A 25,726-nucleotide genomic window follows, 5' to 3' on the forward strand; every position below is an offset into this window, starting at 1 on the left:
TTTTGGTTTGTTTAACACTTTTAAGTTACTACATGATTCCTTATGTGTTCCTTCATAATCTGGATCACTGTAATATTCATTATTGATTTACAGTGTAGGAAGAAAGGGAGTGTCCAAACTTTTGACTGGTACTGCATAGAAATACTTAAGATGTCTCAAAGGTACGGAAACACCCATATAAAATTTGGATCACTGTGTTCTTCTCTACTTTTGAGACAAATTCTATATAAAATTAACTTTTAAATATATATAAGTGGTATGGAAAAGTTTTGGAACCCCTGAAACTTTTAAAGATTTTTCCTTTATAAATCATTGGTTGTTGGGATTAAAATTGCTGATTGGAATAATCAATAATTTATAAAAGAAAATCATGTAAATAATCAGGAGTGCCCTAATTTTTCATATCACTATATATATATATATATATATATACAGCTCTGGAAAAAAAGCTAAGAGAGCACTTCAGTTTCTGAATCAGTTTCTCTGATTTTGTTATTTGTAGGTTTATGTTTGAGTAAAATGAACATTGTTGTTTTATTCTATAAACTACAGACAACATTTCTCCCAAATTCCAAATAAAAATATTCTCATTTAGAGCATTTATTTACAGAAAATGAGAAATGGCTGAAATAGTAGACCTCAAGTAATGCAAAAGTTCATATTAATGGTTCAGAAATCAATATTTGGTGGAATAACCCTGTTTTTTAATCACAGTTTTCATGCATCTTGGCATCATGTTCTCCTCCACCAGTCTTACACACTGCTTTTGGATAACTTTATGCTGCTTTACTCCTGGTGCAAAAATTCAAGCAGTTTAGTTTGGTGGTTTGATGGTTTGTGATCATCCATCTTCCTCTTGATTATATTCCAGAGGTTTTTAATTTGGTAAAATCAAAGAAACTCTTCATTTTAAGTGCTCTCTTATTTTTTTCTAGAGCTGTATATATAAAATTTGTGATTGAGCTACTCACCAAGCATAGTGTCTTTTCGTCTTTTGTGTGTGGTGATAATAAGACGGCTAATTGTAGCTGATATTGATCTGAAGACGCAGTATCGTTTCTGCATCATCGCTTCAGTATTTTTTTGTGTCGATTTTTTGCACGGAATGAATAAATACTTTGCTAATAAATGAACATGGTGTTCTTTTTTCACTTTTGCTTGAAGGTTGTTCGTATCCATTTTTAATGGCATGATTTATTTGATTCATTTTGGTTTATTTGGTATATTTGTTTATCAGTTTGTACTACTTTTAAGCACAATGATGCCTAGGTATGATGGTTGGGAGATGCACGAGCCTCTATAGTATACAGTTGCTAGAGAAGGTATGTGAACTCTTTGGGATTTACTCAGATTTGTGCATTAATTGGTCATTAAATGTGTTCTGATCTTCATCTACGTCACAACAATAGACAAACACAGTCTGCTTAAACTAAAACCACACAAAACATTACATAGCCTTTGCATAGTTTTATTGAACACAACATGTTAATATTCACAGTGAGGGAGGAAAAATATGTGAATCTTTGGATTTAAGAACTGGTTGATCCTCCTTTAGCAGCAAAAACCTCAACCAATGGTTTCCTGTAGCTGCAGATCAGACCTGCAGAACGGTCAGGAGGAATTCTGGATCATTCCTCTTCTCTAAACTGTTTCAGTTCAGCTATAATATTCTTGGGATATCTGGTGTGAATCACTCTCTTGAGGTCATGATGCCACAACATCTCCATTGGGTCTCAATGAGGTCAGGACTCTCCAGAAGGCCCAGTATTTATTTATTTTCTTCTGTAGAAGTCGTTCGGTTGTTGATTTACTTCTATGTTTTGGGTCGTTGTTCTGTTGCATCATCCATCCTCTGTTGAGCTTCAGTTGGTGGACAGATGGTCTTAAGTTTTCCTGCAAAATGTCTTGGTTAACATGGGAATTATTTTTTCATCCGTTGATGATGGCAATCCGTCCAGACCCTGAGGCAGCAAAGCAAAGCAGCCCCAAACCATGATGCCCCCTCCACCATGTTTCACAGTTAGGATGAGGTTTTGATGATGGTGTGCTGTGCCTTTTTTTTCCACACATATCGTTGTGTGTTTCTTCCAAACAACTCAATTTTGGTTTCATCTGTCCACAGAATTTAGCCAGTAGTGCTGTGGAACATCCAGGTGCTCTTTTGCAAACTTTAAACGTGCAGAAATGCATTTTTTTGGACAACAGTGTCTTCCTCCGTGGTGTCCTCCCATTAACTCCACTCCAAGTCTTTAGCTGACTCTCTAGGATTCTTCCTCACCTCATTGATTATTCTGCGCTGTGCTCTTACAGTCATCTTTACAGGACTTTACCACGCCTAGGAAGAGCAGCAACAGTGTTGAGCTGAACTTTCTCCATTTGTAGAGCGTCTGTCTTACCTTGGACACATGAACATCAAGGAGCTTTTAGAGATACTTTTGTAACCCTTCCTAACTCTTAAACGGAGCTATTTTGATCTTTTGTGCGAGGCATGATTTACATCAAGCAATGCTTCTTAAGAACAGCAAACTCAAAACTGGTGTGTGTGTTTTTTTTATAGGGCAACACATCTCAACACAATCTCATCACATCCTGGCTCCAATTAGCTCTTAGAAACGTCATTAGACTAGGGGTTCACAACATTTTTTCCCCTTTGAACTGTGAATATTAACATGTTGTGTTCAATAAAACCATGCAAACATACAGTATAATAATAGTTGTGTGTGGTATTAGTTTAAGCAGACTGTGTTTGTCTATTGTTGTGACTTAGTTGAAGATCAGAATGCATTTAATGATCAATTTAAGCAGAAATCCCAGTAAATCCCAAAGGATTCACATACTTTTTCTTATGCAACTGTATATTTCTTTATCAGTCATGATGGTGCCTTTCTGATTTCCCAGTTTGGACTCAACAGGAACAACAGGAAGAGCCTGGATGGGTTTTTGATGACACCAGTGCTTACACAGTTCACATGCAGGGACTTTGTTAGTGATTATAAACTAAATAAGCAGGGGTAATTGAGATGCTGATTGGCTCTTCCTTACAAATTGTCCATTTATGTACAATGTACACCTTTTTTCTTCACGCCGCCACTTTTCCCCCCAAATCTATTGACATTGAGACAAGAGGATGATGTTTAAACTGTGACCCTATAAGGCATGCTTCAGTGCATCTGTGTTTATGCAGTCCGGTTTGTTTGTTAAACTATTTGTTCTGTGCACACACACACCTGGCCCATATAAGAATATAAGAATGCCTGGGTTTGTCCCCACCGGGCTCCAGTGTGTATTGAACCCAAATACCGAACTGTCCTTTCGCTCTCAGGCTGAAGTGTTTACAGAGCATGAGCTGACTATTAACCACTTCTGTGTGAGAAAGACTGGTTTGAACCAGCAGGAGAGCATCATACAAACACATGAAGTTGTTCCGTACTTGTGTATAGAAGATAAGACTGATTTGAAGCAGCATTATGCAGTTTTTTTTAACTATATAAAATATTTCACACTTCTACTCAGTGATAAAACTCTTGCATCTGGACTGCAATTGAAAAAACAGGAGGACCAGTGATTTTTTTTGCGTTCAGTAGCTCCTCCATTTCCACTCGCTGTTGTGTTTACAATAAGTGGATCTCCGTGGAAACGTAAGCCCAAAGTGTAATTACGGTGCGCGGCAGTGGACAAATAGCAATTTTATTAAACACGAGGAGACGTAACTCAGAGATGTGGATCCTGACAGGACTAAAATTACCGGAAGAAACAAGGAGTTCAGAGAAAAAAAATGGTCGTTCCGGACGGGAATAAAATCACAGAGGATTCTCCATAAAAGACAATGAGTCAATATGTTGGAATTTGCCAGCACTAGTCTGGATACCTTTACCTATCTCAAATACAGGATTTTATATCTACAGTCTCTTCTCATTAAACAGCCTGCTGTGTTTGCCCTCTATTGTGTTCCATACCTGGAAACCTGGGGTGTGGAAATGGGACTTTGGAATGGGCGGGGCAAGAGGCGGGATCCAAGACAGAAAACACAAATTTCCACTTCGTAATGAACAATTTAAAGAAGTACAGTACAGTATAGTGTAGTATAGTATAGATTGTTTCTTTTAAATAGCATCTACAGAATTATTATTGTGATACTTCACTTACAGTAATAGATGGAGTAATGTAATCTCCATCAGTGTTACTGTGTTAACTGCACTATATAACTCTGGTGAAGTAGTAAATGTAAAATGCTCACAAGTCACACTTGTGTAATATCCTAAAATTCTGAGGTTTTGTATCTTTCAGCTTGTCCAGAAAAGTAAGTGCTTCACAGGTGGCTCAAAATGCAAATTCCACTTTCTGACTGTAGAGGGGCCGACAAGAGCTAGAAATATGAGTTTGTACATAATGCTGCTTTAAAGGAGAAATCAGTTGTGAACTTTTGTTGAATGGCACAACTTCATTCACCCCCAGCACTCTGAAATACAGAGCTTTTAGCCGATGCTCCTAACAGGTTTACAATGCTAGCGATAAGAGTGCTTTCCATCCAATATATATTGCTATTTTTACACCATTAACATAGGGGAACAGATTGCAAAATGAAGGAATGAATGGAAATAAATTATCTCCAGCTGTTGCTGAAAATATCTCTATAAAGTTCTTTCTTTTTCACGGAATTAAGTTTGTAATCTGTTCTCTTTAGAACTGGGCAATATGGCCTCAAAATAATCTTCACAATAAAAATCAGAATTTTAATCGATTGTTAATCGAATGTTAATCGATTCTTCCCCGTTCTAAAAATCTAACTACAGATGACAAAGAAATGGTTGAAAACTAGAGTTTCCTTTATTTTGGTTTCACTAAAATTTCTCCTTGGGGGTTCAAGTGCAGCCAGAAACAAGCTTGTAGATTAGATGGCAGCCCATAACTTAGTTTTAAACAGAGTAAATATCGTGTATCGTGTGATCTGTGTGGTGATCAGATGCTTTGGGTTGAGTGTAGAGTCGACTCATTGAGGGAATCTATTCACAAACCAATGATCAGTGATTCAAAACATTGTTTTACAAGCCTATTTGAACTTTTTAGTGTCACACTCCTCCAGCTCGCTAGTGATTCTTTGTTCTTAGAATTCTACCAATGAATGAAGTGTGGAGCTCCTTTGAGCTTGTTGTTTATGGTGTAAAAATGTTAATTTCTTTGCATGGGTAACTCTATACCCCTATCTCTAGCATTGTAAGCCTGTTGGGAGCATCGGCTAAAAGTGCTGTATTTTGGAATGCTGGGTAAAAACAGAGGTTTTTCCAAGCAAAAGAAACCCAGAAGTTACAGTACTGTGTCCAGGCATCTGAGAGCTTGGTGTGTGTGTTGTGCCCTCAGTGGAGGCGCGAGCAGGAGTTTGATTTGCAGCTCCTGGAGCGGGCGGTGCAGGGCGAGGAGAAACCACCCGAGCACAAGGAGAGACAGCGCTCGCATTCGGACGAGTGGCTCACCCTGCAGTCCACCCCCCTCCGAGAGCTCGACCTGGACCCCCTGGACTATCAGCTGGACCTCAGCAGAGAGGTACTGTCCCCCCGCTGACCCGCCGTCTGTTATATTAATCTTTAATATATAAATATTTGATTTATCTTGAACCAATGAGAATGTGTGCTGCCCATATCTACAGCCTTTCAGAGCATCAAAATACACATCGTCTCTGTCCAATGAAAACACTTCTCTCCAAAACAGCAACTTTACAGGAGAGAGAAAAAACATGTAAACTTTTAATGGAAGTCAATGTAAAAAGAGTTTATTTCAGGTCATTTTGAAGAGTTTCTATTGGTCCGTTCAATAAGACATTTTGGCAGAGTGTAAAGGACAGTTTGTCTGTTCAAATAATGTAGTAAACTAAAATCGACAAAAATGGAGATGTGTTTTTTATAGAGTATATATGAAAAATACAGTTTAAGACCAGCTTCTGCTTCGTGCTTCATGCTATGAACTGGCCTTTGATGGTAAAGGAAGATGAAAAACTGGTCATCTTTTACTGTTTAAAACTAAAAAAGCAAGAAACATCCCATAGTGAAAGAATGGATGGTCCATTTTTGATGCCTCAAATTGTAGATGCTCAAATAACAGTCAGCTAAATTCTTATTAACTGAATGTAAATGTTTCTCTTTTAAATGTAAACTAATTACATGTATTTGTCTTAAGTTGTTTCTTGTTTCTGAAAATGTTTTTATTTGTGAATAATGTAGACCGATAAAACCATCAAATTATCATTTCCCAACCACGCCCACCATCCCAACCATAGTCAGCTGTTATTAGGTTTAGTTTCCAGGTTCATGTTTTTCCAACCAATTGTTTTGTTTTAAAATATAGTAGTGGTTGAAAAATGTTTTTTAGATATTTGTCACATTTCCATTGGTTAAGAAACCCTGATATTGACCCACAAAAAGCAGAACAAGACTTTAGCCAAAAGTGTTTTTTATTGCAGTATATTGTTATTGTTGTGGTTCATTTCTCTCATCACTGACCTTGTGTGTGAAGCCGGTGTTGTGCCGAATTCAGCACCCCTGCCAGAAAAAGCACCACCTCTTGGGGTAACTTTACTAAGATAATGGAAATACCCAATATACTGTTCTAAGCTACTTTTCTAAGACTTGTAAGAAATAAGGAAAAAGAAAGGCACCTGCAGCTTCTCCCGAGAGAGGGTGCTTTTCCTGGCGGGGGTGCAGATTTCGGTGCACCGAAACAACAGTGCATTATGAAAAATGTCTTTCCAATCTCATATATCATCCCATTTATTAAGATTTGAGGTGAGTTATGTACTGTGTGCTCTTCGTCCCTGCATGACTGTGTAGCTGTCTAAGCCCGAGAAGGTGATCATCCCTGAACGCTACCTGGACTTTGAGCCAGAGGAGCCGCTCAGCCCTCAGGAGATGGAGGCACGACACCGCAAAGTGGAGCGCATTAAGAGCATCCTCGCCAAGTCAAGGTAAATACTCATTTATTATTTATCATTTATCATTTATTTATACAGATTTTGATTTTAGTGGATATATACTATATTTAGCTCTGTAAAAAATGAAGAGATCACTTCAGTTTCTGAATCAGTTTCTCTGATTTTGTTATTTATAGGTTTATGTTTAAGTAAAATTAACATTGTTGTTTTATTCCATAAACTACAGACAACATTTCTCCCAAATTCCAAATAAAAATCATTTAGAGTCATTTAGAGCATTTATTTGCAGAAAATGAGAAATGCAAAGAAAACAAGTTCATATTCATAAAGTTTTAAGAGTTCAGAAATCAATATTTGGTGGAATAACCCTGGTGGTTTTTAATCACAGTTTTGTTTTCATGCATCTTGGCATTATGTTTTCTTCTCCACCAGTCTTACACACTGCTTTTGGATAACTTTATGCTGCTTTACTTCTGGTGCAAAAATTCAAGCAGTTCAGTTTGGTGGTTTGATGGCTTGTGATCATCCATCTTCCTCTTGATTATATTCCTGAGGTTTTTAATTTGGTAAAATCAAAGATACTCCTCATTTTTAAGGTGTTTTTAACTGTGTTTTTATGTGTTTGTATTTGTGTGTCAGTGTGCAGAACATTCCTCCAGCTGTTACGGTGGATAAGCCGCTGCTGCCAGACCTGGACTCAGCACTTCACGAGCAGGAGAGGATCATCACCATGTCGTACGCTCTGGCCTCCGAGGCCTCTCTGAAGAGCAAGCAGGTGGCAGGTACCCGGCCCTCGTGCCCTCTCACTTCAGATAGATCAGCGTCTGACACCGAGCTCCACTCCTACACACTCCCCGCATTTCCCACGCGCCCGCAGCACACTCACGCAGCACTTTTTGACATTTTTAGTTAATGGAATGATTTCTGGCTCCAGACACGCAGACTGAGCTTTGAGACAGACCTGAAGTACCTCCTCTTAAACCACCTCAACCACTCAAATACACACACACCGCCAGTTCACGCTCTCCACACCTGAGGGACAACTATATTAAGATCATTATATATATATATATATATATATATATATATATATATATATATATATATATATATACACACACATGAACAGTATGGACAAAATTATTGGGACGCATTTATGTTAAAGCTTAAACTCATTGGCATTTATAATAATAATAATAATAATAATAATAATAATAATAATAATTCATAAAGCATCATTAATACATTAAAATGCAACTCAAAGCGCTGTACTGTTACGGAAGTGAGGGGATGGACGTAAGTGCAGATTAATTATATTTATTAAATTAACAAACTAAAACAAATTAACAAACAAACAAACAAAATAAACCAAAGTTACACTGAATACAAAACTACAAAACACTAAACTTGAAAACAGGAATCTAAGAAACAGCATGAAACAAACCTGAACACGGACAGCAAACAAACCAACAAAAGACTAGACAAAGAAGGCTTGAAACAAAGCGGCTTATATACACACGAGGAGGGAACAGGAAACTGGAAACACCTGAGGATTAATCAAGAGGGGGCGGGGTTACAAATCACTGATGACAGGGTGGGGCTAGGGCGGAGACAGGACCAAAACACAACAGAAGCACATGGCTGGGAAACACATGACAGGAAAACAGAGGGGCAGGAGCACAAGAGACCAAATGAGGGAGAAACAGAAGACAGACACGGCCTAAACTGTGACATGTACATTGAGAGAGGTAATCAGAATATTAAGACAAGACATACAGGGATTGGACAATGAAAGTGAAACACCTGGTTTTAGAGCACAATAATTGATTGTGGTGACGGACAGTTCTGGTGGAAACAGGAGAGTTGAGGTGCACATTGAATTCTGCGTGATTTGATCAGTCGTGGTTTTATGTTTTTTGGATACAATCCGGGTTAGCACCCGAACATCCCTTTCAGACAGCTTCCTCTTACAGCGTCCACAGTTAATCCTGTTGGATGTGGTCGGTCCTTCTTGGTGGTATGCTGACATTACCCTGGATACCGTGGCTCTTGATGCATCACAAAGACTTGCTGTCTTGGTCACAGAAGCGCCAGCAAGACGTGCACCAACAATTTGTTCTCTTTTGAACTCTGGTATGTCTCCCATAATGTTGTGTGCATTGCAATATTTAGAGCAGAACTGTGCTCTTACCCTGCTAATTGAACCTTCACACTCTGCTCTTACTGGTGCAATGTGCAATTAATGAAGATTGAACACCAGGCTGCTCCAATTTAGCCATGAATCCTCCCACACTAAAATGACAGGTGTTTCAGTTTCATTGTCCAACCCCTGTAATAGAAAATAAAATAACATAAAATAATAAACTTGTAAAAAGAGCAAATAGAAGGTTGTGACTATGATATATTGGAATAAATTAATTAAAACAAAGAGTAACATAAAAATGTAAATTGATACATAGATATCGGTGTATAATAAAACAAATGACTCAATTATTAAAGTAAGTTCTACCAGTTCTATCAGGTACTAAGGAGCAGTAAAGCCACTCCGCTGAAGTACAGAGTTATACAGGAGTTTCAGTTTAGTGCTTTACTCAGCCAAATAAACAGTTTTATAGAGAGAAATCTATGTAGATTAACAGTTAGTATTCTAGTACACTGCATAAATGTAAACTCAATTTCAACATAATACATATTTTTTCTTTCTGATAAGATTATTGTGTAAGATTATTTTGTTTATTCGAGGAACAACAACCTTAATCAGTCTCACTTTAAATTTACTTTATTTTAAGTAACTTGACTCAAAATAAGCACAAATTCTTCATTCAAATCTAGATTGGTGAATCCAGTTAGTGTTCTGATTCTCACTGTACTGGGCTGAGGGATGAATTCACAAGAGGGGTATCCGGTTAGTGTTCTGATACTTGCTCTACTGGGCTGAGTCTTTCCTCTTCAGAGTGTTAACGCATAAATCTGCAGATGTTTGGACAGTAGATCAGAAGTAACGCAGGCAGAATGCTTTAAAAATTATTGAAAGGTCTGTTGAAACGTGTTTAGTGGTTTTAGAAGCACACTCCCATTGACTTGCTCTTTCATGGAGCTGAAGAAGGGGAAGGTAAAAGAGCAAACTGAGCCCACAATCATCATCTTCTAATACCAGAACATTATTCCTCATTACGGGGGACGTGATGAGCAAAGCCGTGTGCTAATTGTGAGCCGTGTTGAATCTCTCAGGCTGGGAGGAATCTCTTGATGAGGCCATTTTTCTGGGCTGATCAATGAGGGAGCTGGAGATGAGTCGGGCCGCCCTCTCGTCCGCGTCCTGTGGCACTGCTTTGAACATGTTTCTGAACTGACATATAAAAGCGTGAAGCTCACGTTTCATCTTTACTTTCTCACGCCCATCTCTCTCTCTCTCTCTCTCTCCCTCTCTTTCTCTCTCTCTCGCTCTATCTTTCTCTCTCGCTCTCTCTCTCTCTCTCTCCCTCTCTCTCTCTCTCTCTTGCTCTATCTCTCTCTCCCTCTCTCTCTCTCGCTCTGTCTCTCTCTATCTCTCAACCTCTCTTTCTCGCTCTCTACCCCATCTAACCTTCAGAGGAACTGCCAGTCTCTCTCCCTCTCTCTCTCTTTCATATGCTATCTCTCTCTCTCTCGCGCGCTCTCTCTTTCTTTTGCCCACCTCGCTCTCTATCTACCCCCAGTCTCCCTCTCTCTCAATCTTTCTTTTTGTCATGCTATCTCTCTCACTCAATCTCTATATCCCTCTTCTCTCTCTCTCATTCCCTATCTCAATCTTTTTCACACACCATCTCTCTCTATCTCTCTCTAGCCCACTCTCTTCCTCTCATTTTATCCCTCTTTCTCTGTCTCTCTCTCTTTTTCTTTCACCCCCCTCCTCCTCGCTCTCCATCCCTTTCTAACGTTCAGAGGAACTGCCAGTCTTTTTCTCCCTCTCTCTCTCTCTCTCTCTCGAGATCTCTACCTCTCTTTCTCAATCTTTCTTTTTCTGTCATACTATCTCTCTCACTCAATCTTTCTATGGCTCTCTCTCTCCCTCAATCTCTCTCTAGTTCTCTCTCTCAATCTTTCTTTCTCTGTCATACTATCTCTATCTGTCCTTCTATTCCTCTCACTATTTATCTTCCTGTATCTCTCAGTCTCTCTCATTCTATCTCTAACTCTATTTCTCTATTCTGCCTCCCTCTCTCTTTCTCTCTCTCTCTCCACCTGACTATCCTTAAGATGAACAGCAACTGTGTGTCTCTCTCATTCTGCCTCTCTCTATCTCAATCTCACTCATTTTCCTTGTAGCTTGAACATCCAGTCTTTCTCTCAATCTCTCTCTTCCTCTCTCTATCTCTCTCATTCTATCCCTTTCACTGTCTCTCTTCCTGTATTTCTCTCTCTTTCTTTTGATCTCTCATTCTAATTCTCTCTTCTTAACTTTCTCTCTTGTTCTGCCCCTCTCTCGCTCTCCCTCTCTCTCTTTCTCCTTCTGCTTCTCTCTTCATCTTCATCTTACTCATTTTCCTTGAAGCTTGAACATCCAGTCTCTATATCTTTCTCTCTCTCTTTCTCTCTCTCAATCTTTCTTTCTCTGTCATATTATCTCTCACTCTCTAACCTTTTCACTCTCTTCCTGTATCTCTTGATATCTCTAATTCTAACTCCATTTCTCTCTCTCTTTATCTGTCTCTCTCTCTCTTTCTTTCTACCCCTCTAACCTTCAGAGGAACACCCAGTGTCTCTCTCTCTTTATCTTTTTCTAATTCTGCCTCTCTCTTTCTATCACTATCTCACTCATTTTCCTTGTATCTCTCTTTCCTCTCGACCTCTATCTTTCTCTCTCTCTCTCTCTCTCTCTCTCTCTCTCTCTCTCTCTCTCTCTCTCTCACACCCTCATTCTCTACCCCCTCTAACCTTCAGAGAAACATCTAGTCTCATTATCTGTCTCTCTCACTCTCTCTCTTTCTCTCGCGTGTTTTCCCTGTAGCTGCCTCCCCCTCAATCTCTCTCTCTGTCTCGCTTTCTTTCTCTATTTCTCTATCCCTCTCTCTCTCTTTCTTTCACACATATTTATCTCTTTCTCTGCTGAGAAACTTTAGACACATACAGGTAGCTGCGCCATTAAAATAGCAATCCGCCAAAGTCAGAGCTCACCTGACTCTTAAAAGGAATAATGAGCTAATTGACAAGCTGATTGGTTTATTTCACATTACACCCAAAATTAACCACACCGATGATTGATTGGGAGAATTAGTACATGCCCTTTGTGTGTTTTTAGCTGACTAAGATGTACTTTTCCTGCCGTTAAGATAGCAAAGACACCCTGACACACCCTGAATCAAGCTGCACAGTGCACGGTTTCACGGCTCGCATACAGATTGCTCCAGATGTTCAGAATATGACGCTCTTTTGATGCTGAATGCAATCCAATCCAAATTACAGCAATGCTTCATTAATGAGCAGATGTCCCAACACTTTTGTCCATGTAGTGTCTATACAGTATCAGTAGTATTCCAGTAGTAGTGATCTGTGTGCAGGTTGTTATTGGTTAGTAATTACAGTAGAGTATATTAGAGGTAGATGTGTTAATGTACTGTTTTACTAACACCTGTCTGTCCTGCTCTCTGCTCCTCTTTAGCTTCTCCACAGGATAACAGTCCCACAATGCTCCCTCCACCTCCTCCTCCTCCTCCTCCACCTCCTCCTCTTCCTCCTACCACGCCTCCTGCTGCTCTCACTGTCTCCTGCTCTTCCTCCTCCTCCTCCTCTTCCTCCTCACAGCCGCCTCCCCCTCCCCTGAGCAATGGAATTCACTACACCTTTGTCTAATCAAAGAAAGCAGAAGTAAGAACTAACCCGCTAACCAATCAGCATGCTTCTGTTTTATATTTCCGCTAATGCTTCATTTGTGTGTGTGTGTTTGTGTGTGTGGGGGCATAAAAAAGTATTTGCCCCACAGATTTCTTTTGTTTTCCATTCATATAAAAAAAACTTTAATATTAGGCAAATATAACATGAGTAAATATAAAAATCACTTTTTAAATGATGATTTCATTTACTAAAGGAAAAAAAACCAATTCAAACTAATCTAGTCCTGTGTGAAAAAGTGTTTGCCTCCTAAAACGAATAACTTGGCGGCAACAACTGCAATCAAGCTGGACTGATATCTGGCAACGAGCCTTTTACATCTCTGTGGAGGAATTTTATTCCACTCTTCTTTACAGAATTATTTTAATTCAGACACATTGAAGGATTTTCCAGCATAAACGTGCTGTTTAAGATCATCCACAGCACAAGTCTAATAATGAAATTATGTCTACGTTTTTAAATCTTAAATTATATTTATAGAGGTCTTAAAAAGGGTCTTAAAAAGCATTCAATTTGACTTTTAAAATGGAGCAAGAACCCTGTAATAAATTAAATCATCATAAAAAAATGCATTTTATTTGTATTTTCAGTTTGTTTGGTAATCTGAAAAATGTAAGTATCACAAAAATGGAAAAACAAAATAAATCTGTAAAAGGGGCAAATACTTGTCCATGCCACTGTGTGTGTGTATATATAATATATACAGCTCTGGAAAAAATTAAGAGAGCACTTCAGTTTCTGAATCAGTTTCTCTGATTTTGCTATTTATAGGTTTGTGTTTGAGTAAAATGAACATTGTTGTTTTATTCTATAAACTACAGACAACATTTCTCCCAAATTCCAAATAAAAATATTCTCATTTAGAGCATTTATTTACAGAAAATGGGAAATGTCTGGAATAACAAAAATGCAAAGAAAAGAAGTTCATATTCATAAACATGTTTTAAGAGTTCAGAAATCAATATTTGGTGGAATAACCCTGGTGGTTTTTAATCACAGTTTTTTCATGCATCTTGGCATCATGTTCTCCTCCACCAGTCTTACACACTGCTTTTGGATAATACAAGCAGTTCAGTTTGGTTTGATGGCTTGTGATCATCCATCTTCCTCTTGATTATATTCCAGAGGTTTTTAATTTGGTAAAATCAAAGAAACTCATTATTTTTAAGTGGTCTCTTATTTTTTTTTTCCATATATAAACATATATTTATATATTTATGTATACAGTGAAGCATGTGTCGGCACACTGCAGGCTACAGGTTGCACGATTGTGGCTCCACAAAGCCTCGGCACTCTGCTCTGGATGAGCGGATTGCCCTCCTGCAGGCAGCTGCCTCCACATCTGGAGCAGCAGAAGTGTGTGAATTGTCTGCAAATTGGCTTTTATGAGCGCGGCAGGAGGAGGTGGAGGCGCTCTAAACAAACGCTGCCTTTTGTGAATTGTGCTGTAATTAACAAAGAGCTGGGGGCACCTTTCTCTCCCGCACCTTATTCTCACTTTCTAACAGCTGCGCCGCCAAACGCCGCTTACCTCACCATCTGTAAACCGCAGAGAGCGAGTCGCTGAGCGCCGGCTGCAGCGAGAACAGTGTTACTGTAAAAACTGCGTGATGAAATGTACCTACACGACTCCCAGGAGCTAACGTTTACCATAAGGTCTTCCTTATCTCCTGTATTTGTATTTATAGCACAGCACTCTTCCTTATGCTGAAGCTGCTGTTATAAAAACATAAACTTCTTAACTTCCCCAGCCTTTAGTCTGCCATATAATGCACAATATACCAATATTATAAATATAATGACTCAATATTCTCTTTTTACAGTAGGATTTCCCATTAAAATTACTTACTTGATGTCACAACCTATTCTGAGCAGCCACTTCATTAAAACCACCAGCTCCAGTAAATATATATATATATATACATATATATATATATATATGTATATATATATACATATATATATATATATATATATATATATATATATATATATATATATATATATATATATATATATATATATAGGGTTTCTACGGTCCTTGAAAAACCTGGAAAAGTTATGGAATTTAAACAGGCTTTAAGTGAAGTGTGTTTTAAACGTGTTTTTTAATAAAGTAAATCTTATAGAGCACACATAATGCTCTATAAGACATTATAGTAAGGCATAATAAAATTTACTTCACATTTAAAACTTCACTTAAAGTCAGTAATAACTGAATATAAGGCTTCATAATGTGTTACACACTTTTATAAAAGCTTAATTTGAGAAATTATAGCTGCACATTATAATGCATTATACCAAAATATACCAAATCTGTTATTAATGTTATAGTGCATTACAAATCTACATTGTACAATGTTCTTATGAACAGATATTATAAGGCATTATAAGCCCTTTCTTTATAAACCCTTACAACACTTGCAGTTAATAATGTCTTATAAATGTCACTGTAAGTACTTATGAGCTATTATACAGGCGTATTACAGTCATTATAAGGTATTATGCATGTCTTATAATGCATTATAAATTCATATATTCAAAAGGCCAATATGAATACAGGGTTCATAGAGAGTGTTACTTTGTTTTGTTTTTATTTATCAACGGAGAAAAGCTGCAGCTGCTATTCTAAAACAACACATATGTTTAATTGTCTGTGCGATGTTTGCATTTACACACTTGTAAATTATACTGAATATCTACTGACTGTGCATGATAACAGATTTTGTTGTATTCGTGCTGTTTTGCATGTCCATTTTTGCTGTATTTCACTTTTGGACTTAAATTGTGGTTGTTCTTTACATTGTGACCAAATTTCATGATAAATAGACTGCTGGAAATACTCCAGAATTGCCTGAAATACTTTTTCACATTTAAAATCCTTTAATTTTCCCAAAAATCGTCAGTGCGCCTTATAATCCGGTGCTCCTTGTGTATGAGTTCTACCAGTCAGGCATTAAGGAGCAGTAAAGCCACTCCACTGAAGTACAGCGTTATACAAGAGTGCCGGGGCTAGAGTAGCATTAGCATTAGCCACTAAGCTCTAGCTCTTTTAGAGGTGCCGTTTAGAGGTGAGTATTACAGCGTTCCTGCGGGTCCTGAAAGAGTTTTAACTTATCTTAAGTTTATTGGAAATTTGCTGTAGTGAACATCTAATCCAGGGAGAGAATTAAGATTAACGGAGAGCTAGCTAACATTAGTGAAGATTCAGCTAACATATTAACTTTAGCGGCAAGCTAGCTAACATACGGTCATGAAAAACCTGGAAATGTCATGGAATTTTCAGGCCTGGATAAGTTTTGGAAAAAAAAGAGAGAATTTTTGGAAAAATCTTTGTGTTTCAGCTTATCGACAGAGAAAATCTGTTTGTTCTGACCCACATTTTATTATTAAAGATTGTGTGTCAACATTTTAATTGATTCCTTTCAGACCTACTGTAGTATATTAGTTTTTATCATAGTTTTAGTTGATTTTTGGTTCTATTGTCTATGTCTCCACTGATGTTCTAAAAATCATATTGTCATGAAAAAAATCATGGAAATGATTATCAGTCTGTAGCCTGCTGCTAACCCGGCTAGCACTGCTGGAGCAGCATTAGCATTACCGGTTAACCACACTAAGCACTAGCAGTTATCGGCTAATGCTAATACTAATGCTTCAACCTTAGTGCTGGATAATTTGGAAATATTAGCGTACTGTAAATCTGTGTAGATTAACATCGAGTGCTTGTTTGACTTTGAAAGTGTTTTTTTTTTTTTGAGAATTTTTTAAGAATTACAGTTTCGTTAACTTAGAAGGCGAAACCTGCTGAAAAAGAAGGAAAACATGGCAACACCCCTGTTCCTTACTAGTGTCACATGATGCGCCTTATAATCCAGTGCGCCCTATAGTGCAGAATGATTTACATTGACTTCCATTGAAAGTAAAACAAAGTGTCTTTAAGGAGCTTTTTTTAAATGAATTATCTCTCAAAATCTGCAGTCAAGAATTGAAATCAGCAACTCTGTGGCATGTACCTGATCTGCATGTGACTTAAACATTTCAGCTGTGCTTTGCAGTGTGTATATGTGTGTGTGTGTGTGTGTGTGTGTGTCTGCGTGTGTTATTGTAACACACTTCTTTAACTCTAACTCCTGTATCTTTCCTGTATTTGTTAACGCTGCACAGAGAGAGGGAGGGTGGAGAGTGTTTACCTGTCGACTATGTAGTAAAGGTATAAAGTTCCCAACATCCCCAGCCTATAGTTTGCCACATACAGAACAGAACAATATACCAATAATGTATTCATATAATAACTCCCTATTCTCTTTTTACAGTAGGATTTCCCATTAAAATTACTTCTCCAGCCGGTGCTTGATGTTACAACCTGTTCTGAGCAGCCACTTCATTAAAACCACCTTCTTATTTCTATTTTCTACAGTCATGTTCCAATAGATCAGCTGCAGTCAATATATACAGGGTTCGTACGGTCCTGAAAAACCTGGAAAAGTTATAGAATTTCAAAATTGCAATTTCAAGGCCTGGATTAATTTTGGAAAAAAAAAAAAAAATACCCAGAAAGTTTTGGAAAAGTCATTGAAATTTACAATCTACTAGTGTTTTTTTTAATTTATCAATGGAGAAAAGCTATTTTAAGCTAACAAATACATCAGCTCAGAATGTGTTCAGTAAATCATTACAAATATCTTGTCTTGTCTTGCCTTGTCTTATCTTATCTTAGCCCTACACGATGGAGCTGTCAAGATTTGACACACATTTTTTTTTAACAAGCTGATGTTTTAACAATCGTACGGTCATGAAAATTTGCCTTGAAGGCATGAAGAAAGTCATGAAAAAGTGAATGGAAATTTCTTGGTTAAAAACTGTATGAACCCTGTATATAGGATACTTTGCACTTTGTTCCTCTGCATACTTTATTATTATCCTTTCATCCTTAGGAGTGTTAAATAGAGTGAAGGACAGTAAGTATACAGGTTCCTCCCCTATAAAGATGGCATAGATGCCATTTCCTGCATTTTGGTGTATTTTGTTAAGTTTAACAGGTTGTTAAACATGTTAAGTTTACCTACAGACACCGCTCCCTTGTCAGCAGCTCTAACTGAGTGCAGCTCACAGGGCTCTCCAGTAACACTGACCACATCTGTATTTACACAATTAAGATTTGCTAAGCAAACAGAACATGCCAAGTTGCATGAAAACTGTGAATAAAAACCAGGGTTATTCCACCAAATATTGATTTCTGAACTCTTAAAACTTATTAAATATGAACTTGTTTTCTTTGTATTATTTGAGGTCTGAAAGCTCTGCATCTTTTTTGTTATTTCAGCCATTTCTCATTTTCTGTAAATAAATGCTCTAAATTACTATAATATTTTTATTTGGAATTTGGGAGAAATGTTGTCTGTAGTTTATAGAATAAAAAACAATGTTCATTTTACTCAAACATAAACCTATAAATAGCAAAATCAGAGAAACTGATTCAGAAACTGAAGTGATCTCTTCATTTTTTCCAGAGCTGTATTTTCTTTTTTTTCTATTGTATTGACAGCATGAAGGGCAGTATGAAGGTTAGAAAACATTGACCCAAATGTACATTTTAATGCAGAGTTTCCAGCATAATATTTTTACAACAACGAACACCTGTTTGATTAATGCTTATTATTTAATAGGTAAATAGGTAGTTTCAAGCAAAAGCAATAATATATTTTAAAAATAAAAAATTAGTGCCCAGTGGTCCAACAGTCTAAAGCGCTGCCACTATGAGCGAGAAGTTGCAGGTTTGAACCCCTGCTCATGCAGCTTTAACATCAAGCTGCCGGCGCTCAGAGGGAGCAAAATTGGCCCTGCTCTCTGCCGGTGGGTAGATGGCGCTCTCTCCCCACATCACTCCTAGGGTGATGTCTGCAGTACAGGGCGTCTGTGAGCTGATGTACCGGAGCCAAGCCGCTGCGCTTTCCTCCGAGCGTTAGCACTGTGATGCTACTCGGTAATGCTCCATCAGCTGCCGCTCGAAAAGAAGCGGTGGCTGACTTCACATGTATCGGAGGAAGCATGTGTTAGTCTTCACCCTCCTGGTGTGTTGGGGCATCACTAGTGATAGGGGGAGTCCTAATGAGTGGGTTGGGTAATTGGCTAGTAAATTGGGGAGAAAATGGGAAAATTTTGAAATAAATAAATAAATTAATTAATATTAATAAAAAAATACAAATTTAAATAGTAATTTAAATAGTGAATTAAAGTGTGTGAGCACAAATAAAAATGACCTTTTTTCTGAATTTCCTCTAAAACTTTATTTTTTTTTGTTTCCTCTAAAACTTTATATACTATTTAAATAACAGAGAAATTCATTAGGGCTAAAAAAAAATATCTTATGTTAAATCAGGGGTGTCCAAACTACGCCCGTGGGCCATTTGCGGCCCGTCTCCTTTTTTGGAGCGGCCAGCGAGGTATTTTAGAATGTGAGATTCAAAGTTTGAACGCTAGGTGTCAGAAACGGGCCAAAGAGTCTAAAACCGGAGAGGGTGCGCATTTCTAGCGCAGAAAAACGGGCCAAAGAGTCTAAAAGCAGAGAGGGTGCGCATTTCTAGCACAGAAAAACGGGCCAAAGAGTCTAAAAGTTGCCGTAATTAAGGAGTTTAATATTAAGAGACATCATGAAATTAAACATCAATTTGAAAAATCTTAGTTTACACAACACTGTCAAAGATAAAGATAGTAAGTCAAGTAAAATGGTGTGTAAATGAAATAATCAGGAAAAAGTATTATTTAAAGTGGTATATTTCATTATTGGTTTTATTACAGAGTCTGTGGACCGTGACTTCAAATATATTTCTCCTTCTGGCCCCCAACAAAAAAAGTTTGGACACCCCTGTGTTAAATGTTGGGGGGGTACAAACTAAATTATGGACCATGAAGTGGACATGTCCCCCTCAGATTTAATGGCTACGATGATGGTCTATCCTGTGGGGTCCTGACTATTGAAGAGCAGGGTAAAAATAGGATAATAATAATATAAAGTATACAGAGATATTTTTAATATATTTTTTAATATTTTTAATAATCTGTAATTATTAAATATTGTCTTCAATAACATAATAGACAGTGAGTGTAGAATCAAAGGGGTGGTTTTAATGAAATGGCTGGTTGGTGTATTTCTATGTAAAATGTTCTTTATTTAAACATGTCGTCTCTTTTTCAGCCAAAGCTGTGTCCGGTCATTGAGGTGCTATCACACGCCGAAAAAACTCACGCCTGGCGTTCCTAAACTCTACAGCTGGAGCTCATCCATCGCCATCCATCCTCTGATCCTCTGATCTCCTGCATTCTAGATGACAATGAGCGCACTTTCGGACTTTTGGCATTCATATCAGCGGACAAGGTGCACTTCACTTCAGAGACGCGTGGGGTTTTTGTACAGCTACACTAAAACAATATGGATATTTTCTATAGGTCACGAGCCTTTTTGCTGTGGAAACTGCTGTGCACATACTAAAAAAAATACGAATACGTCTAACAGACCTAACCGAGTGGTAGAAAAAGTTATTTTTTACACATTATTGCACTTTTAACATGCACTGTATCATAGAGCAAATACGAAACTCATTTTAAAACATGTCAAAGCTCGTAGTGTACGGCGAGAAGAGCGTGGAGAGAAGAGCTGAATAAAGGTAGCTGAATAAAAAGAGAGGAGGACAAAAAACATGAAGTATTAAACATGAAAAATAATACTGAAATAATAAAGTAATAAAGACGATAGGTTAGCTGGTACGGAAGTAACTGTCCAATCTTTCGATTGATTGTATTTTTGTTGACTGAGAAGATGCTATTCTTACACCAAATCACTTGAAATATTATTATTATTATTATTATTATTTTTGTCTATCTAGCACTGCCAGTTTCCAAGTAGCTTGCCAAATGGGCTTTGTTGTTTTTTTTTTTTTTTTCTTTTTTTTATATTTGATTTTTTATGTTTTATTTTTCTTTTCATTTGTTTCTGGAAAAAAATAAATAAAAGGGTTTGGATGGGGAGGGCGGGTACGTAACATTTAACGATAATATGATAATATTTTCAGAGACATTTAGAGATATTGGGTTGGAGGGGAAAAAAACAGAAAACATGGCATATGTTTTTTTTGTCTTTTTTTTAAGAAAATGTAAATATTAAAGATATTAACAAATGAAAAACTTGTCTTGTCAACTTTTTCTGTCTGACGTGTGATATTTTTGTATCACTGGTTCTTCTGGAAAGACCCAATAATGCCATCTTTAATTTCGATAGTATTACCAATGTGATAGAATAACGTAACTATTAACGTAAAGTTAGTCTTTGGAGTAGGCCCCGTCGTCGGCCCAGGTCTGGAACATCTGGATTTTGGCAGAGCCAACCCCCTGGCAGTGGGCGGGACCAAACTGGAGGAGGTGGGGACCAAGCACGGGAAAGGAAAGCATGATTGGTTGAGATACGAGTGACGAGAATTGGAGTTTTCTGCTAGAACTTTCAATTAGCCAAACCCATTTTTTGCATCAACAATAAAAAGAAAACTAAATAAAATAACATTTCTGTTCCCGTAAATGAGCTGCTAAAACTGAGCTTTTAAAAAACATTTTCAAGATGTTTAAATGAGCGAAATCTGTTCAGAAACTATGTTAATTAAAATTGCAACACTGAAGAAGCATAGACCTGTTTTTTAATAAAATGCAAACAATGATCCACAGGCCTAAACATCAGTAAATTAGGCTACAAAAATGATGTCTAAATGACTTTCCTCTAATCTAATATAATTTAACATGGTTTAAGAATAGAAAATAATTTCTAAAGGAACAAATTTTTCATTTTGAGCTTATAGTTTAAGTGCAAAAACACAAAAAACAGTAATAAGGCACTTCACACTTCCGCAACGTTTTTATAAAACACAGTTTGATTTGTTGCATTGCTTTATTTTGATTATCACACCATAGCTTTATATAAAATAAAAATAGAATTATTAAAAAACAGATGTCTGTGTCACAGATTACTTTACTATATATATATATATATATATATATATATATATATATATATATATATATATATATACATTTTTAAGTATCTTTATATATTTTTTTGTGGTAATGTACCTTTTGGCATTTGATTAAATGGTACAAATCTTGCATATCTTTTAATGCTGCTAGGAAAGAGTTTGTAGTTCAGAGGAAAACACATATCTGACCCTGTAAAGACCAATAATTTTAATATAATAACCAATAATATAATTATGATTTTTTTTTAGTTTGTATAGATAATAGAAATAGAAAATAGGGCTCTAGAATAAGATTTTTACATGATGTTATGTAGTGTATGTTGCTATTAGCACATATATATGTTATCATACTAGTTATTAAGGATTCATAGGAAGTGTTACCAAACTTTTTTTTTTTTTTTTCAAACTTCATCATAAAAGTTTTCTTAATAGTTAAATAAGATCTTTGAAAGTAAAGGTCGCTGGGCAGGAAATTCTTCCTCAGAGATTTTACCTTTATCGACTCTGAAATTACACAGCTAACCCTCACTGTCCCCCCGAATTTAATTAATGCTTTCTGAAAGATTTCTGATCTTCTGATCTTCTGATCTTTTGTAGTTTTTCTCCTCCCGTTAGGCAAATAAAGAGACGAAGAGATAAAATGAGGAGAGAAAAGCTTAATTTCGAAATTCCTTCACTTTCACGTTGGCCGAGGCGCCACAATAACTTATTTCTTGTCGGAACCGAGTCGGTACAAAGCATAAGTAGCCAACAAAATGTGCTCTCATCATAGTTCCAAGGATTCTCTTTGATATTTCTGATTGATTTCTTCTTTACATTTATTTCTAAAGAGAATTCAGACAGAGGTGAATTCAGAAATACAAAACTAAAGGTAGCCGGGGTGAAAGAAGTTATTTGACGGTATTGAAATGTTTCTTTAGTTCAAAGGTCCTCGTTTTAAAAGGGCATTTGTAATTCCCGTCTCTGTACTGGCACTGTGGGGCTATGAAGGTTGATAGTATTAGCGTAGCGTAGCGTAGCATAGCACGGTTGGTGAATCAGTAGAAGAACAGAACAGATATAAAGAGCAGAAAAAGCTTTGTAGTAGAAATACTTATAATAACTCCTGTGTTTTATTGATCAGCGGTCTGTACAAACCTGACTGAGGGCAGAAACAGCTTATTTTTGATGTGACCCGTAAAGATTTATTGCAGATTGGGTTTTTTGGTACAGGTTTTTTATTCTTTCAGGGTTTTTTTTCTCTTCAGAAAAAGCTTTTTCCCTTTTTTTACAGAGAGCACGTCAGCTTCAGTGTGGTGGTTGTTGGGTAAGTTTTATTATAGAGCTGATATTAAGATTAAATAAGCATTTAACCTGCATTTTGTATATTTTATTAACTTTAATGGAAATATATAATGGGTTGATTTCTATTACATTTGTATGGTGAACATTTAAAAACAGCTTAAAAGAAAAACTAATTAATTTAAAATTAGTTTGATTCACAACTCAGAAATTTTACGCTTCTAAATATTATTTTTCTCTTTTTTATGTTTTTTTTTAGTTTAAATTTGTAGGATGTTGAAATTTTCAAATCAGCATCTGTTATTTATTTTTATTTGATTGGCTTTTTCTTCAATTTGAACAATGTAATGATGCAATTCATACATTTCTAATTTTAGCAATGCTTTTTGTGTTTTAAAAATGGGAAGTTGTGTGGCTTGCTATTGATAAAATAGATTTTAAAATAACAACTTACAAGTCAAATGAATTTTATTGTAATAAATATAGATTTTTATAAACATGTTATATGAATATATAATCTGTAATCTGAAAATAGTGTTATTTTCACATTTATTTGTGTATTTTTGCAACTGCAAAAGTTTGCAGCAGCCTAAATTTGTAATTCTGAGTTTCAACTGTAAATGGGTTACAATTCAAATGTAGGCAATAAATGAGCTTAAAAAGCTGTCAAAAGTATTTGAATGTGTATTTTATATATCTGATTAACTTTAATAGCCTAGTTGATGAATATTTAATGGCCTTATTCAAAGATTAAAATTGTAAAAAAATATATATTTAGAATTTGCAAAGTGTCCAAATTTTTCAAAACAGCATTTAAAAAAATATATAAAATAAATATATACATACATTTCTTTTTTTAAGTTATTTTCTCATTTCTATAACAGCTAAAGTTTTCCAATACATTTGAATTGTAACACTTTTGCTGTTGAAACTCAGAAACACAAATTTAGGGTGTAATGGAGCTTAAAAGCTGACAAAAGTATTTATATTTATATTTTATATATTTGATGAACTTTAACCCTTTCTGACCTGAATTATCTCCAGTGACAGAAAAAAATGTAAGAATACTGTTTTCAGTCTGTAATGCAAAGAAAAGAAGACTCTAATACTCTACTATAAAACCTATATAGCAAATAAATCAAATTTTCTAAAATATTAAATAGAGTTTTTTTTTCGATTGCATTGGAAGCCTGTGTGTAATATTTTATATTTCACTTTTTATTTCAATAACCATCCTTAAACAGTAAAACGTAATTTAAAAGTGGTCTAAATCACATTAAATTAGTAAATATTAGCTGTTGCTTTGCCTCAGTGACTCTAGTAGTACTACTGTTTTTCCAGTGTTTTTGCAGTGGGCGGGGCCAAACTACTGTTCATTGGTTTATAAACTTGTTCATTGGCTGGTTCATTCTGGTCTATTCTGATGGACAACTGCTCTCAAATAGTGTTAATAAATAAGTAATACATGGTGTTCATTGTAATGAATGCTGTGTCTGAAAGGGTTAATGGCCTATTTGATGAATATTTAATGGCCTAATTAGGTTTTTTTACACTTATTTTTGGATTTCTTCAGCAGCTAAATTTCACCACCTTAGGAGGTTAAAACAATAAAAAAGCAGTGTTACAATTTAAGTGTATATGAAGCTTAAAATATGACAATTTTAATCTGCATTTTTACATTTTTATATATTTGAATTTAATATTTCAGTAAATTATAAATACAGAAACAGTAAAAAAAATGTGGACACATCCTCTCATTTTGTGTTTTTTTACTTATTTATTTTTATTTCTATATTTAAACTACAAAACTATTATTTAAACTACAAAAAAAAAAAAAAAAAACCTGATGCCTACATTTATTTCTAATTTAAAACTGAACTTGAAGTTTAGTCCTGAGTTTAATTTTCTGGTAGACAGATTTGTATTTATGGAATTACATTTTTTTTCTTTATCTTAAAATATGTTTTTAACAGCAAATTTCTCCACCTTACAAAATAAAAGACACAGAAAACATGGTTAAAATTTAAATGTATAAATTAAGCCTTTTGATATTTTTAGTTTAAATGTAAGGTAAATGTATTAAAAAATTGTCCATTTAAATATAAATATAAAAAATAGATAAAACCATCATCGCTTTAAATAAGAAGTCAATGTAAAAAAGAGTTTATTTCAGTAAATTTAGGAGAATGTCTAGAAATTATGTATTAATATAAAAAAAGACAAAAATGGAGATACTTGTTGTTGATTGGACAGCAACCATATACTCTGCAGTTCACCTGCAGGTGTTTAATTAGTTTAATTAGCTTAATTAAGATTTTCTGTGAGAGAGTACCAGCTAATGCTAGTTAGCTAATGCTAGACTGTAGCTAACCGAGTAAGTTTAGCTTTAGTTTAGTAAAATCAGTAAAATGTTGTTCATTCTGAGGTAATTTAGTGTGAAATCAGCGCAATAAATCCAGTTTGCTGAGGAATGGAGGTAAGATATCTAAAATATAACATTATTAAATCAGTTTAATCACCTGTACAGGTTTTCTGTGAGAGTAAAGGTTCATGCTAGCATGCTAACTGTAGCTTTAGCCTGTTACTGATTAGCTTAGCAACATTAGCTGTTGTTTAGTGTAAAAGTGTTTGT

At 36.0% G+C, this 25,726-nt stretch overlaps 1 protein-coding gene across 10 annotated transcripts in view; it reads left to right on the forward strand.

Moving 5' to 3' along the window:
* plekha7b (pleckstrin homology domain containing, family A member 7b) overlaps positions 1 to 20,557 on the forward strand; it is a 291,689-nt gene extending 271,132 nt beyond the window's left edge. For 8 of the 10 annotated variants that reach the window (XR_007424774.1, XR_007424772.1, XR_007424775.1 and 5 more), the window contains 6 exons: positions 5,359 to 5,541; positions 6,822 to 6,955; positions 7,562 to 7,704; positions 12,564 to 12,769; positions 16,961 to 17,006; positions 19,992 to 20,557. Coding sequence is in view for 2 of the 10 variants with exons in the window: in XM_049465414.1 (XP_049321371.1) it covers positions 5,359 to 5,541; positions 6,822 to 6,955; positions 7,562 to 7,704; positions 12,564 to 12,754 (651 nt within the window). In the remaining 8 variants the exon portion in view is untranslated. The remainder of the gene's footprint in view (positions 1 to 5,358; positions 5,542 to 6,821; positions 6,956 to 7,561; positions 7,705 to 12,563; positions 12,770 to 16,960; positions 17,007 to 19,991) is intronic. The other 2 variants (XM_049465414.1, XM_049465415.1) reach the window with 2 other exon arrangements.
* The last annotated feature ends 5,169 nt before the right edge of the window (positions 20,558 to 25,726 follow it).

This window comes from Astyanax mexicanus, chromosome 16 (genome assembly GCF_023375975.1).
Source record: "Astyanax mexicanus isolate ESR-SI-001 chromosome 16, AstMex3_surface, whole genome shotgun sequence".
Lineage (NCBI taxonomy): Eukaryota > Metazoa > Chordata > Actinopteri > Characiformes > Acestrorhamphidae > Astyanax > Astyanax mexicanus.